Below are 14,917 nucleotides of genomic sequence, written 5' to 3'. Positions count from 1 at the left end.
AGTCTCCCCTGACTGACTTGGGCAGCGGGTGCCAAGAAGACATCAGGGAGACCCCTGGCATCAGGTCTGGGTGTCAGTGCAGAAGCAGAAAGCCAGAAAGGTGGAAGGGGCGGGGTAATGATGGGGGGGTGGTGGTGTTACCTCCAAGATAGAGGGGGCTGTTGATGCCCACTGCCGGCTGCTTCTGGAGCTTCCCCAGGCTCTTGGGAGCTCCTTTGTCTACCACCAGGTTCAAGGTCTGGTTTAGCATCACCAGCTCCACACTGTGAAACTGACCATCGTTCACCGTCTCCACACTGGATAGGAGAGAAAGGGAGAGCCAGAGGTCAAGCGCGTTCCACGGCCAGGCACGGGGCTGCAGTGTGGACGACTCCTGCACTCTGCTTCCGCTTCCATTTGGAAATGACCATGAATTACAGAAGTTACAAAAATAAAAATGGAAAATACCTTTCTGCCCAGGTTCCCCAATTACTTCCATCTGGCCCCCACCGCCACGCTTTTTTCTGAGCGATGTGAGGGTAAGATATATGCATGTCATGACCCTTGACCTCTGGCTCCCTCAGGTGTGTCTCCTGAGGACAGAGCTGCTTTGTCACACACGCAGTGTCCTGTTTGAGCAGTTAACATCCACGCCCACTCTCTCTGTGTTCAGATGTGCAGTGGCCCCAGAGACGGTCCTTGTAGCGGTTTCTGCTCCCCCCACCCAGCCAGCCTAATGGCACAGCAGAGGCCTGCTGCTCAGTGCCTGCCCTGGTCTTTTCACAGAGTGGGCAAGCCACCCCTAGCCTGCCATCTCAGGTTGGCTCTACCCGCACACCACCTGGACACTTGCTCACTGAAGATACAGTCCCTTCAAAAGCCCCGTTTCCTCTGTCAACCTCACTGAGGAGTTAGCTTTGCTCTAGGAAACATCTGGGAGAAAATGTTTTAGCATGATGTGATTTTTTTTTCCCTCCTAGCAAATATGAAACAAATTCTCTTGGTTAAGGTTGCAGTAGTTTGTCATTGTCCCATCTAAATCCGTCGTATAACCACCGGTTCTGAGCACGCCACATCTGAGGACAGAGCGTCTCATATTATGCCAAGTGAGTCTTTCCTCATTCCAGAACTCTAGACTTGAAAGCTTAGGGAAACGGAACTGTTTCCTCCCCTCCCCCAGCTAATATGTGACAGAGCAGGGACTTATGATGGGCTGTGTAGAGTGTTACATCACTCACTTATATTGTTTGATAATTCTATGACGTGGGCACCAGATAAAGACACTGAGTACCAGGGAGGTTGAGAGGCTTGTTCGAGGTCATCCAGCTGATACATGCCAGAGATAGTGTTTATAGGCAAGACTTTTGATTCCAAAGTCCTGTTCCTCCCGGGAGGATATATCCTTGGCAAGGGCTGGGAGGGAACAGTGGGAGGTGACGGGGTTGGAGATGTGAAGAATGGGGCTCACTGCGGAGCTGGTAGATCTGTCTCTACAGGTCGGGGGTGGGTGGCAGACAGGAGAGTCTCGCTCTCCTTGAAGTCTCCTTGGGATCCCCACTGATTTTACAGGCAGCAGGGACAGTTTCAATGACACACACACACATACACACACACACACACACACACACACACACACACACACACACACACACACACACAGAACATTAACAAGAACCCACCACAGCCTGCATCCTGGCGATCCCTACTGTAGCTCTGACTCTGGGAGAAATTGATGATAGAGGGGAACATGCAGGAGCCTGGGATCCACCCAAGTCCTCCAAAAAAGCCTTTCATAGCCATTGGTCCACCTATCTCCCCTCCCTCCTTTTCTCTTTCTTTCCATGAACCTGCACACTGTTACTCCTTCCTCTCCATCCACATGTCATGTCTGTCCATCTGTCCACCCATCCACCTATCCATCCACCCATCCACCTATCCATCCACCCACCCATCCACCCACCCACCCACCCACCCATCCATCCATCCACCCACCCAACCACCCAGCCACCCATCCAGCCACCCACCCACCCATCCATCCATCCATCCATCCATCCATCCATCCATCCATCCATCTACCCACCCACCCATCTATCCATGCTTCCTCTAATGCTCTCAGATACACTGTCTTAGGTACTGGGGACCAGTAGCAAATCATGAAGCTCACACTCTGCCCTCCATAACATTTCCTCTGAATTAAAATGGCTGACTTTTAGGTATAAGGTCTAGCCAAGAAGCAGGAAAATGAGGGTGGAGCTGGAGCTGAGAGAGTCCTCTGGGGGATCTGGTTCAGGGATGAGGAGCTGAGAAGCTGTATGAAGGTGTCAGAGGCATCTCTATGTGCTCTGAGTCATGAGTGAGGGTAAGGCAGAGGCTTTCCCCTTGCAGACAAGTTTGCATGAGGGTTCGAGACCTCAGTTTTCTAACCATGTGCAAAAACATGCACCTATGTCTCCTACCACCCCAGAGCTGCTGCTGTCCGGATAACTGGGCTCCAGTGACCCATAACTGAGACGAGGGAGGGGCTACTTGGGAACTCAGTTTCAAAGGCTGCAGTCCGTAGCTGTTTTTAGGGCAGTCTTTGGCAGAGGTCTGTTTACTTCTTGGCGACTAGGGAGCAAAGAGGAAGGGGCTGAATCCCAATGTTCCCTTTAGGGGAACCCCCACCTAGTGACCTCACTTCCTCTTCCAATGCTCCACTTACTAATAGCACCACAGCCTGGAAGCCAAGCCTTCAGCACCCGGGCCTTTAGAAGACATTAGGGATCCAAAGGCTAGCAAGCAGACTCATGCTTGGGTGTGTGTTGGGCGGCCTCTGTCAGAGGCAGCCATGAAGCCAGGGTAGCAGTATGTGGTTGTCGCTTCTTTTCCTTCTAGAACCAAGCAAGGGTCAAGGAGTCTGGGCAGCTATTTTCCTGTTCTGGATGTTCTCAGGCACAGCGAGCAGCACTGTTGGCTCCTTCCTGGCTGTGAAGCCCATTCCCTTGTCCCTTCCTAAGCTCTCTAGGGCCAGCTGAGGCTTGGAGCATGGCTGAGGGCCACCAGGCTAGGGACAGTGTTTGCAGGAGCTTGGGGGCAAAAAAGGGCAGCAGTTGTAAGTCTCTGCCCTGGGCAGTGCTGGGCTCCCCTGGCTGCATAGACAGCTTCATCTGCTTGCCCTGCACACCTTTAAAAAAGTGTTGTAGGAGCCAGGCAGTGGTAACACATGCTTTTAATCCCAGCACTCAGGAGGCAGAGCCAGGCGGATCTCTGCGAATTTGAGGCCAGCCTGGTCTACAGAGCGAGATCCAGGACAGGCACCAAAACTACACGGAGAAACCCTGTCTAGGAAAAAAAAAGTGTTGTAGGGGCCAGAGAGATGGCTCAGTGGGCAGCGAGCTTGCTGTATAACAGTGAAGACCGGAGTTTGGATCCTTGAACCTCCCATAAAGCCAGACACAGGGACATGGGAGGCGGGGACAGGAGAATCCCCCAGAGTTCACACATCAGCCAGCCTGGCATGCACAGCAATAAACAAGAGAACCAGTATCCAACAATGGGGAAGGTGAAGACTGACACGGGGTCATCCTCTGACCTCCGCAAAGCATGCCGTGGCATGCACATGCCTGTTCTCATAATCATATATGCACACAAAGATCTTTGCAAAGTTGGAAACACTGGTCTTTCAATCAACATATTAGCAGAGAGCACCGCTATACTGCTAACAACAAAACAACCACAACAATAACAATAACAATAACAGCCGGGCGGTGGTGGTGCATGCCTTTAATCCCAGAACTTGGGAGGCAGAGCCAGGCGGATCTCTGTGAGTTCGAGGCCAGCCTGGGCTACCAAGTGAGTTCCAGGAAAGGCGCAAAGCTACACAGAGAAACCCTGTCTCGAAAAACCAAAAAAAAAAAAAAAAAAAAAAAAAACAACAACAACAACAAAAAATAACAACCACAACAGAGGGTAAAAGTCAAACCCAAACCTAACCAAACCTAACCTTCTGTTTGCTCTAAGAGAAATGGCCATGCTGCATTGGCAAGCCCGGGTGATTAGGCTCCTGGAGAGATCGTTAGGGATTTCAGGAGAGTCTTCCTTGCTGTCCACTGGGGTGAGACACACGTGACGGCAGTCCTGGAGTCTCTGGAGCCTGGCTGCAGGGAGCCTGTCTAGGGCTGCCATAGCTACAGGCATTGCCAGATGTACTTATATTTTATGTGTACATGTGAGTGCCTGAATGTGTGTATGTGTGCCACGTGCATGCCTGGAGCTTTCAGAAGCCAGAAGAGGATGCTTGATCTCCTAGAACAGTGGTCTGTCCTAGAACGAGAGTTACAGGTGGTTGTGACCTGTATGATATGGGTGCTGGGAACCGAATCTGTGTCTTCTGAGAGAGCAGCAAATGCGTTGACCCTCTCTTTTGCTTTTAATAGTGGCAGCGGGTGGGCTATGGACTAAGGGCAGGAGCTGAAAACCTTCATTTACCCCTAACAAGCCCACAGGCAGGAGGCACATCTTTCCTCGTTTGGGGACAGGAGATATCACCTAGGTGCCCCATGAAAAGTCTGGAGTGGAAATAGTGGAGTTAGGACTTAGGTCAGTGTCTCCCAGCTGTGGGACTCTAGGCTACTGTACAAAAAGATTATCAGGTGGCCATTTCTCTTGGATGCCAAAAGTGACCAATAGGTGGCGGCAGAGCCCTGTAGGAACAAAGCCTTGCGATTTCTTTAGGCAGGCAGTCTGGGTCTACAGAGCCCACTCTAGCAAGAGACTCCTGCACCCCAGTACTACAGACTGCAGTCACCACAGTGGGAAGAGGGGTTTAATGGAAACCCGACCCATGTCTAAGGCCAAGCTCGGAGGATGGGCTTAATGGAAACCTGACCCGTGTCTAGTGCCAAGCTCTTCCCATCCTGGGCTTCTTTTACGCAATCAGGCTTCTCATCAAACAGGACAGTTCAGGATCAAATGGGGCAAAGACCTAGGTAGTGAATGGGCTGGTGGTAATGCAAACTGTGAGAGTATGCGCTTGGCCTGGTAGAGCTGACTTGTGCATGGAGTTCTGAATGGCAAGCCTTAAAACAAAACAAAACAAAGCAAAAACCCAAGACACACCCACCCCCAAATCCTGAATATCCAGTTTATCTTGATAATCTATAGCTTCTACCTCAAAATGATGTCCACAGGAGTTCCAGCTAGCTTCCCCTTCCCACAGGCCACAGGGCAGAAGAGTCTTATAGCAAGTCTCCATGCTGAAGGCCTGGCCTATCCTGGGTTAGGAAAGCCCCAGATGGGTTTGTGTGTGTCTGCCCTGTGGCCTACGGTAGAATCTTGACATACTCCTTCACTTCTCCTGACTGCTGGGGACCTGAGCGGAATCAGGGATGGGCAGAAGGGAGGCCCTGGAATCCACCTGCTCCAGGAGAGCGAAGTCTGCAGGAGCCCTGGCAGCTCACCTTTCCTTGAGGCTTGTTTATGGGAACTTCAGGGGACAGACATTTGTAGGCTGCCAACTCCTCTGATAGGCTAGCTTTGGTTTAGTTTCTTGGCTCTCATTCAAGGCTGACATAGCCTCCAGGTGGCCAAGAAGTCACAGCAGTGGCTCTGAGGAATGGCCTCCTGTCCCCTCGGCTCTTGGCAGCTCACAGAGTATTAGTCGTGAATTATAGCCTCTGCCAGCACAGCATTCACAGAGGGTATCAAATGCCCCTTAGTGTTAAGTTAGACCTCCTTCCCCGGGGAGCCCTCCCTTATCTTCCAAGCAGGAACATTTATTCCTTCTTCGGAAGTGTCCCCACAGTAGGCTGGGAAGCCCCCAGGGAGGCCTGTTAGATTCTGCCTGTGTAGCCACCAGTGGTCAATATGTGTGTCTCCTTTGTGTGGGATGTTTGATCTTGTGTCCCCTACACTTGGCCCCGGTGCCTGATAGGTGTTTACCAAGTCAGCGAGTGAGAGAGAACACTACAGGTTGAGCAATCCTATATCTGAAAATCAAAAAGACTCCAAGAATATGAAAAAAAATTGAGCACTAACATGATGTCCCAAGTGGAAAATTCCGCACATGACCTCATGTGATGGGTTGCAATCAAAACAGGTATTATTAAAAATATTGTGTGTTCTCTAAAACTGCCTTTAGACTATGTGGATGATGTGCATATAAACATACATTAACTGCCCCGTAAAATCACTTTCATGTGGGATTTCTGGAGCTTGGGGCCCCTTAAGATTATGAGCGGAAGGGCAGTGACATGCTGCCACCAGGGTTGGCATGAGAATCCAAGTCATCTGCCTGGATGCCCATCATTCGGTTCTTTCCAAGGGCATGCCATCTCCCTAGTGGACTTGACAAACTCATACAGCTCCTTAGTGGCAACTTTAGAAGGCAGCAATGGTCTCCTACTTGGCATAGTGTTTCTGGAAGGCTCCTCACTCTGCAGAGTCCAGCTGCTCCTGGAAGCCTGTTTTTAGCCTCCCGTCCTATACCGTCCACACCACCGCTCATTTGCCAAGTCCTATTTTACACTCACCAGCACCCTAGCAAATACCCATCAGTGTCACAGGAAGACAGCCAGGGGAGGAGAAGACGAGTACTTCTTTACCCTCTAAGTGACACCAAGTGCTTTCTCTCAGGCATATGGTTGGTCTGTCTCCCTACTCTCTGTCCTTCCCACTTGGTCCAGGGTCACCAGTTTCAGAAACAAAGATGTTGGGAGACCCCGTGTCTGCTGTGTCCTACTGCCCGAGGCTGGTCTCGTCTCTCTTCATCCTCCACTGGGAGCCTTCTGCTCTGGCCGGTACCCCGGCCACTGTCTCTGGTTTTGCTGCTGTCCCAACCTAGTCCACCTACTTGTCCTCTCTGCACACACAAGTTTCTCCCTTCGTGATCCACCTCAAATGGCTCCTTCTCCAGGGACTTTTCACATATTAACCTCTGCTTCTAAATCTATGTATCGGTCTGGATGTGATGGCGCACACCTTGTATCCTAGTGTTCTGGAGGCAGAGGCAGGCAGGTCTCTGGGAGTTTGAGGCTAGCCTGGTCTACACAGTGAGTTTCAGGCCAGTTGGGATGACACAGTAGGATCTTGTTTCAATTTTTTTTTCTTTTTTATTCATGAGAATCACCTGAAAGATTCCTTAAACATAGATTTGCTATCTTCTCCCTGACAGCTTCAGATTCATTACTTCTGGGGTGAGGACTGAAGATGTATATTTCTGTATTTTTACCATGTCAGTAGGTATTGCCAACTCAGGGACCACAGTCTTCTCTGAGAATCACTGTTTCCTTCTCCTTTGCTCTTTCTCTTTCATCTCCTACTCTACCGTGTGTGTGTGTGTGTGTGTGTGTGTGTGTGTGTGTGTGTGTGCGTGTGCGTGTGCGTATGCGTGTGTGTGTGTGTGTGTGTGATATGAAGACTAAACTTGGGCTGCATGTTGGATAAACACCGTTCTAATGAGCTACGCCCTCCAGTCCAAACTGCTGTTTGTTTATTTAGTTTTTTTGAGACAGGGTAGCCCTTGCTGTCCTGGAACTCACTATGTAGACCAGGCTGGCCCTGAACTTGCAGAGATCCGTACACGTTCTTTGGCCCCGGAAGTACTGGAATTAAAGGCGTTCGCTACCATGACCAGCTCACACCATTGCCTTTAACCAAGGGTTTTCAAACTGGGTGTGCTAGAGGAGAATCACCAGCCTGTGCCTCCCAGCTCTGCCAGGCAGTTCTGCCTCTATGTAGTAACAGCCTTCAGTTCAACACAAAGTTTCAGCTGAAGAAAAGATTTAGTTAATCGGAGAAGCGCATAAGTCCCCAGGGGGGCGCGGCCTCTTCTGTGTGCGGTCTTCCTGAGTTTGGCTCCTTCCACTGCTGGTTTTCCGTGACTCGGGGGTAACACAGACAGGCCCTGAAAGCTCTAGTGGTCATTTAAAAACAACCATAAAATATAACTACCTTTCCATTTTAATCATGATTTGGTAGAGGTTTGAGTGACCATTAGCTGAAGTGATCAGGATCAGAGTTCGGGTTATTTGCATATGGCTTACAGACGGACTGTCCTCCATCTAACACGCTCTAAAACCGGAAAACTTTTCAGTATCATAAAGTTTCTGATTCTCGAGAATTATTTCAGACGAGGCATGCTCACTCTGTCCTTTACTAAAGGGCAGGAACCATTTAGCGTGAATGGGTGTGTCTGTGTGCGACGTCACTTACTCTGAAGGGCGTGAGCGGGCTGAGTGTGGGCTGAAGGGGGCACACGAGGGAACCATTACACAGCAGCCATCTAGAAAGCAGGGGGTGCAGTCTGCAGCTAAGGTGTCCCCCAAAGGCTTGTGTGTTGAAGGCCTGGTCCAGAGTCTGTGGTGCTCCTGGGAGGTGGTGGGACCTTCAAGAAGTAGGGCCTATGTGGGAAGTCCTCTGCTCACTGAGGGGCACAGCCTGGAGGGAATGACGGGACTCTGGGCCCCTCTTCTCTCTTTGCTTTGCAGCTGCCATGAGGTTTGAAGACCTGCTTTCCACCATGATGAGAGAGTCAAAGTGGTGAAGCCAAAGAGACTGAAATCTCTAAAACCGTGAGCCAAGAGAAACCTTCCCTCTTTGTAAGTTGGCCATCTCTGGCATTTTGTTACAGCTATGGCAAGCTGCCCAACCTACAGGGCGACGGTTAAGAAGACTTAAAGTTTAGGAAACACTGTCTTTCAGAACACTTTGAAAGTCACCTGAGCACAGTCCTGTTCCCTGGGTGCTCTTGAATTTCCTCTTCTTGAATTGCATTCTAATCGCCCTGCTTTCTTTCTTAAACTAATAAAAGATTAGGATGACATTTTGAAAAGGGCACCTCATTAAGCAGCCTCATCTCCATTGGAGCACCTGGCTCCATGCTCAGTAACCAGCTGGCCATTTATCTTATGGTAATGAGGTGTCATCTCCGCACATGGGCCTGCCTTCCGTTCCTGCTTCTGCCTCCCACAGCATCTTTCTCCCTCCCACCTGCCAGTCCGGGAGAAGCGTGTCTATGTGGGGCAGGAGCCCCAGCGTCACCTGGTGTCTACTCCGTAGGAACATAGTCTGTGGCCGAGAGGGGTGTTTTTACCTGTACACCGTGGTTGGAGGGGAGCTCAGGCTGTCGTACACCAGCCTCACATGGCCTTGGTACAGCTCCAGTGCCAAGGGGTCATTGTCTCCCTTGTAAAGAAGGATGCCGTTGTCCTTGTCAGTGGCCACCTAGGGAGAGCAACCAGGGTATGTGGGTTAGGACTTACCCAAGTGCCAACCTCTCGTGACCCTACTCCCAGCACCCTCTCCAGTTGGCTGTCTCAGAGTCTGGACCGGACTGGACTTCAAATCCGTATCTCTTTCCCCATCTGGCTTATATTGCAAAGGCTAGCAGAGCAAATGACCTCAACAAATATGCATCGAGCATGTACTATGTGCCACGACATCAGGGTCACACGTCGAAGATGCTCAAGTCCCTCATATGAAAGGACATCTGCATCGAATGCACACACTCCTCCCACGTGATTTCCACCCTCTCTCTAGATGATGACGCTACCTGACACAGGGGAAATGCTATGGTAACAGCTGTAATGCATACGTAGAGGTCACCATCACGCCCAACCTTTTGAGGTTGTGATCTAACCCTGTCATCTGTAAATTCACACCAGGGAACTGTGCAGTAGACTTCTTAAAAAAAAATTCACAAATAAAAACATCTCATAATGTTTTAAGGAACTTTCCCATTTTGTTTGGCTCATACTCATCATTATCCTTGGCCACACACGGCCTGAGGGCCGTGGGCTGAACATACCGGGCAGGGGCTAAGTGTGCCCATATGTGTTCAAGAGAGTGGCAATGTTCTTTAAGATGTTTTTGATCTGTGGCTGGTTGAGTGTGCAGGGGTGGAACCTGGGCTGGTTGTTAACTATGCAGATCAGGAGACCCCCAACTCTAAGCTGTCTCTCCTACTAGTATACAACCTGATCCAACCAAGTACCGGCCCCTGTGGAAGCCTGTCTCCGCGTGAAACACAGACTAACAGTTGTAAACAAAGGTTGAAGACCAGAGCTTAACTCAGTGTAGCCTAGGGAGCAAACAATGTCTTCAGGGCTGTCTGGAGCAGTTAACAATAAATACCACTGTCTGGGTTTCACCTCTGAGCAAGTCAGCATGAGCCTTTGTGGGCAAACGTAAGTTTAAAAGCTCTGCAGATGATTCTAGGTGGTGCTGAGGCTGGAAGCCAGGCTTCAGGAGAAGCTGCCCTGCTGGCCAGCTGGCTGCTGGGTGAGTCTCCACAGGAGTGGACGTTCAGCAGGTCCATCTGATAGCGGATTTGGACGTCTGGAGCACTGGAGGCTGGGCTGGTGGAGAGGAGTGAAGGAAGGATGCGGGAGGGCGGGGGAAGTGAGAGCTCCCTATTTGTCCTAGCATCGATGCCCATGGTACCGTCCTGTCTACCGGTCAGGCTCTGCAGGGAGAGTATCTTCTTGGGTACCCTTCAGCCCTGCGGTCTGGAGCAGAGCCTGCTGCTGGGGAGAGGTGCTCAAGAGATCCTTGCTGAGTGAGCGTTTCATTTGGAAGCTCCAGACTGAACCTTGGCTAAGGATGCAGAGCTCATGCCCAGCAGCACCCAGCAGCTCCTGGGCTACTAGTTGGCTCGCACTGTCCAGGTGCATCCCTGGGGCTAAGGTGCTGAGAAAACAACTTGGTTCATACTAAACACTTTTCCATCCCTCAGTGTGTCCTGCTTGCTTGTGCCTTCAGGGCTCTGCAAATGCAGCTCTCTCAGCTAGCCCCTCCCCAGCCTTTGTCCTTTACTCGTCACCCGACTCTCTTATCCCTCTCCCCAGGACTTAGGTCAAGTGCTACATAGGCTTCCGATCTCCACTTAGCTCTTCCTGCCTCTAGACAGCCTCCTCTGGTTCCTCCCTAGAGGCTGGGAGCACGTGCTCTGTGCTCCCTCAGCACTCATCCTCTCTTGTCGTCTTCTCCTTCATTGTCATCCTGGCTGCTCTGTCCTCCATACCACCCGGTCCCCACTGTCCAGCACAGGAGAGCTGCAGGAGTGATCTTTAAGGGATGGGTGAGAGAGACAGCGAGGAGCTGATGCACGCTGTGAGACTCACCAGGAGGTTTCTTAGGGACCACTCTGGGTTGACCCAGGCCCTGAAAAGCTGAGCACTGTCTGTGAAGTTCCGGGAGAAGAGGCAGGCTTGCTAATGGTCTGGGACCATTAGCCGTACTCTGAGGGGTGCCACACTCAGGTCCTTCCAAGGATGGTAGCTGGGAAGGGGAGAGCGCATACCTGCAGGGAGATGTTGGCCTGGGGCCGGACCTTGGCGGAGGCCAGTTCCACATAGGAGTCCTTGCCTACGAAGTTCACAGTGATGAGCTTCTCACACCTGGGCCCAGCAAAGCCTGGGGGACAACGGCAAGTGGGCTCCTGCTGCACCACAATGCACTGCGCCCCGTTCTGGCACTCATACTGGTCACAGGGGCTGGTCTGAAGCAGAACCATGGGTGGGGGATGCTCACAGAAGAGACCACTGGAAAGAAGGCATGGGAGAGAGGAGACAACCAGAGTTATTAGATAAGAGAAAGGTACAGTGGGAAGTTCCATTCTTGCCTCTAACTGAAGTGAGTCCTTTTAAGTTTCAGTCTCTCTCTTTTTTAAAAAGCTGAGTCAATGCATGCAAATGGCCCAGCTCAGTGGGTAAAGGTGCTTGCTGCCAAGCCCGATGACCTGAGTTCAATTCCTGGGACCCATGGTAGAAGAGAGAACTGATTGACTCTCAGATTGTCCTTTGATATCTACAAGTGTGTGTGTGTGTGTGTGTGTGTGTGTGTGTGTGTGTGTGTGTGTGTGTGTATGTGTGTGTGTGTGTGTGTGTGTGTGTCATAGCCAGCCAGCAGGTAAATTCTGCCTTACAAAGAAAGGTGTTCTGACACCTACAACAACATGGATGGGTCTTGAGAGCACTGTGCTAAGTGAAAGGAACTATCCACAAAGGCCAGTACCATCAAATAGTCAGGTTCCCCAGAGACAAATGGAGAGTGAGGTTGTCAGTGTTACAGGGAGGGAATGAGGAGTTGTTGATGGTGCTGGGGTTGGAATTTTGAAAGGTATTAAGAGCTCTGGAGATGGAGACATGTGTGAATATTCTATTAAAAAAGGATTTATTTAAACAAGTTAATTTTGAATTATGTGTGTGTGTGTGTGTGTGTGTGTGTGTGTGTGTGTGTGTGTGTGTGTATGTGTGTGAGTGCCTGTGCCCACAGAGGCCAGAGGGGTTGGATCCTTCTAGAGCTGGAGATATATATGATTGTGAATTGCCTGATGTGGGAGCTGGGAACCGAACTTGAGTAGCGAGCGCTATTAACTGTCGAGCCAACATGACTATTCTTAACACTGTTGAACTGCTTCCCTAGGTTCAGATGAGGGCTGGGGAGAACCCACAGCTGCCTTCTTGGCTCACTCTCTTGGAGTCTATGTCAAAGTTAATCTGCATATTTTATATTCATGCCATCCAATCTGATTTCAGTCTGAGTTCCCTTTAGTACAGTCCCTGCTCCCCCAGTTTCCTGTAAACCCATGCCTAACTCTTCCAGTCCAGGTTGAGGGGGACCTGGAGCGCAGGCTGCTTTTTCTACACACCCCAGACATCTAACCATCTGACCAAAGCCTCTTACTTGACATTTCTTCTAGCTCCAGTTCCAGAGACTGACCCCAAACACTCTACTGAATTACTTCCACTTTTTCATTGTCTTTTGTTATTTGGTGCTAGGGACTGAACCCGGGCTCATATGCATGATAAGCATCGAGCTACACCCTCAGCCCTCACGCCTTTTTCTGCCATTAAGATACCATAAATGTTTTTGGTTTCCAGCCACCCCACAAGACGGTGGCATCTTCCATTAGGTAGAATCATACGTGGGTGACAATGTGAGCGTGGACTCAGGTCTAGCTTCTACATGGAGTTGCCCTGGTTGGCTGCAGGGAGGCCTGCATCCCCGCCTCCTCCTGCCATCTAGTCCAGGCTACCTGCCTCCTGAGACGCTCCTCCGCCATACCTGAAGCCCTGGGGGCAGATGCATGTGTAGCCATTGACTGCGTCCACACACTGGGCTCCGTGGCGGCACTTGTGGGCTGCACAGTCGTCATTGTCTGTCTGGCACAGCTTCCCGCTGTAACCAGGGGCACATTCACACCTGCAACATAGGCAGAGAGAAACTTGCTCAGGGCCGGCCAACCTGTCCGGCAGATGCTCTCGTACCCCCTCTTGCCAAACCTCTCTCTCCACCTACTCTAGTTCCTTAAGGGTTCACCAGGCCTGCCTCTGCTCCCGGGCTCCACTCAGGGTGCACGGCCTTTGCTCTCAGAGTCAAGGTCTGTCTGTTGCAGGCAGGGGGCAAGCTTTGCTTTCAGAACCAGGCTGGGAGCACAGGAGGCATCATGCAGCTTTTGGGTCAGATCTGGTTCCTTCTGCTGAGCACCTTCCAGGGGCACCACATCAGATCCTCAGGGGCCGGTAGGGGAGGCCCTATCCAAAGCAGCATCCAGAAAGCGCTCAAGCCACCTCCCCAAAGCCTCATCGAGTGCTGGCTGCACTTACTGTGTTAGATGCTATTCTAGGTGTACCGGCCACTCAGGGCCTCCCTAGCTTGCGCGTTCTCTCAAAGCCACTGGTCTTCAATCAGCTCTGCTGCTCTGGAGTACAGTGGACACCGTGTCCAGTCAGACAGTGCAGTAGAGATGATGAAGACAAGGATGAAGGAAGCGATGGCATCTGCACTCCCCTGCCTTTGTTTCCTTGCTTGTTCAGACACTCACACTCAGTTAGGAAGGATGAAAAGCTCTTATCTCCCAGGGGACAGGATGGGAGCAGCGGCCTTGCGCAGGCCCCTGTCCAGCTGGTCCAGCCCTTCCCTAGAGATCAGCGGGTCCACAGCCCTCCCATACTTCTCTAGCACCGAGACTAAGCCTGTATGTAGCCAGAACACGTGTCCGTGGCTCATTTGTGTGAGGTGACACAAAACCCATATCTGTGCCCGGAAACAGACCTGTGATCCCCCAGGGCTAAGGCGACCCTACAAACACACACTGATGTAATGCTTACTTGCCTCGCGCCCTCCTGCAAAGCCTGGGCACCTCTCTGGCCCATCAGCTCAATTCTTCTGGGCAGAGTAAAAATCCAAATGCCATCTCTCCAAGGCAGAGGGAGAGGGGGCACAGGCAGGGAGTGCAGGGCGAGCAAGAGCTCTCAATTCTGAGCTTGCACCCTCAGGACCTGACTCTGGGGCGGGGGGGGGGGGGGGGAGGGAAGAAACACTCCTCCTTCCTCCCTCACAGTACTCCTCCCCCTTAGGAACAGACAGAGTGGGTAGAACCCCAGCCTCACACCGGAGCCAGGTAAGTGACGACGGATGAGGGAAGATTCTGAAGCAGCTCCCCCCCCCCCCCCCCCCCCCCCCGAAACAGCTCCAGAATCTGAAGACCGACTGGGCGGGCTTGTGTGTGCTCAGATCTAGCATCCTACCAGTTCATCTTTATGTACGTGGCTGGCAAATCTAAGATGTGCACCCGATTGCTGCACCAGAGCACATTTTAGGGACACAGTGTGCCAAAGTGTCTCTCTCTCTCTCTCTCTCTCTCTCTCTCTCTCTCTCTCTCTCTCTCTCTCTCTCTCTCTCCCATCCCTCCCTCATTCCCTCCCTCCTTCCATCCCTCACTCTTCCTTCTCTCTCTCTTTGGCTTTTTTTTTTTTTAAGATAAGGTCTTGTGACAAAGCCAGGTTAGCCTCAAACTTCTCATGCTGCCTAGGCTGACCTCCAACTCTTGACTCTTCTATCGGGGTCTCTAAGTCCTGGTGTTAAAGTGTCTGCCACCAGGGCTGGAGAGATGGTTCAATAGTTGAGAGCACTTGCTCCAAGTTCAGTTCCCAGAACCCACATCAGGCAGCTCCCA

General features: G+C 51.3%; 1 protein-coding gene across 1 annotated transcript in view; it reads right to left on the bottom strand.

The window, feature by feature from the left end:
* Slit3 (slit guidance ligand 3) overlaps positions 1–14,917 on the bottom strand; it is a 595,100-nt gene that overhangs the window by 7,932 nt on the left and 572,251 nt on the right. The window contains exons 30-33 of the mRNA XM_016005185.3: positions 13,024–13,161; positions 11,258–11,498; positions 9,050–9,180; positions 142–296 (exon numbers count right to left, since the gene is read on the bottom strand). Coding sequence (XP_015860671.2) covers positions 142–296; positions 9,050–9,180; positions 11,258–11,498; positions 13,024–13,161 — 665 coding nt within the window. The remainder of the gene's footprint in view (positions 1–141; positions 297–9,049; positions 9,181–11,257; positions 11,499–13,023; positions 13,162–14,917) is intronic.

Source organism: Peromyscus maniculatus, chromosome 8 (assembly GCF_049852395.1).
Source record: "Peromyscus maniculatus bairdii isolate BWxNUB_F1_BW_parent chromosome 8, HU_Pman_BW_mat_3.1, whole genome shotgun sequence".
NCBI lineage: Eukaryota > Metazoa > Chordata > Mammalia > Rodentia > Cricetidae > Peromyscus > Peromyscus maniculatus.
This window is presented reverse-complemented; position numbering and strand designations above follow the sequence as displayed.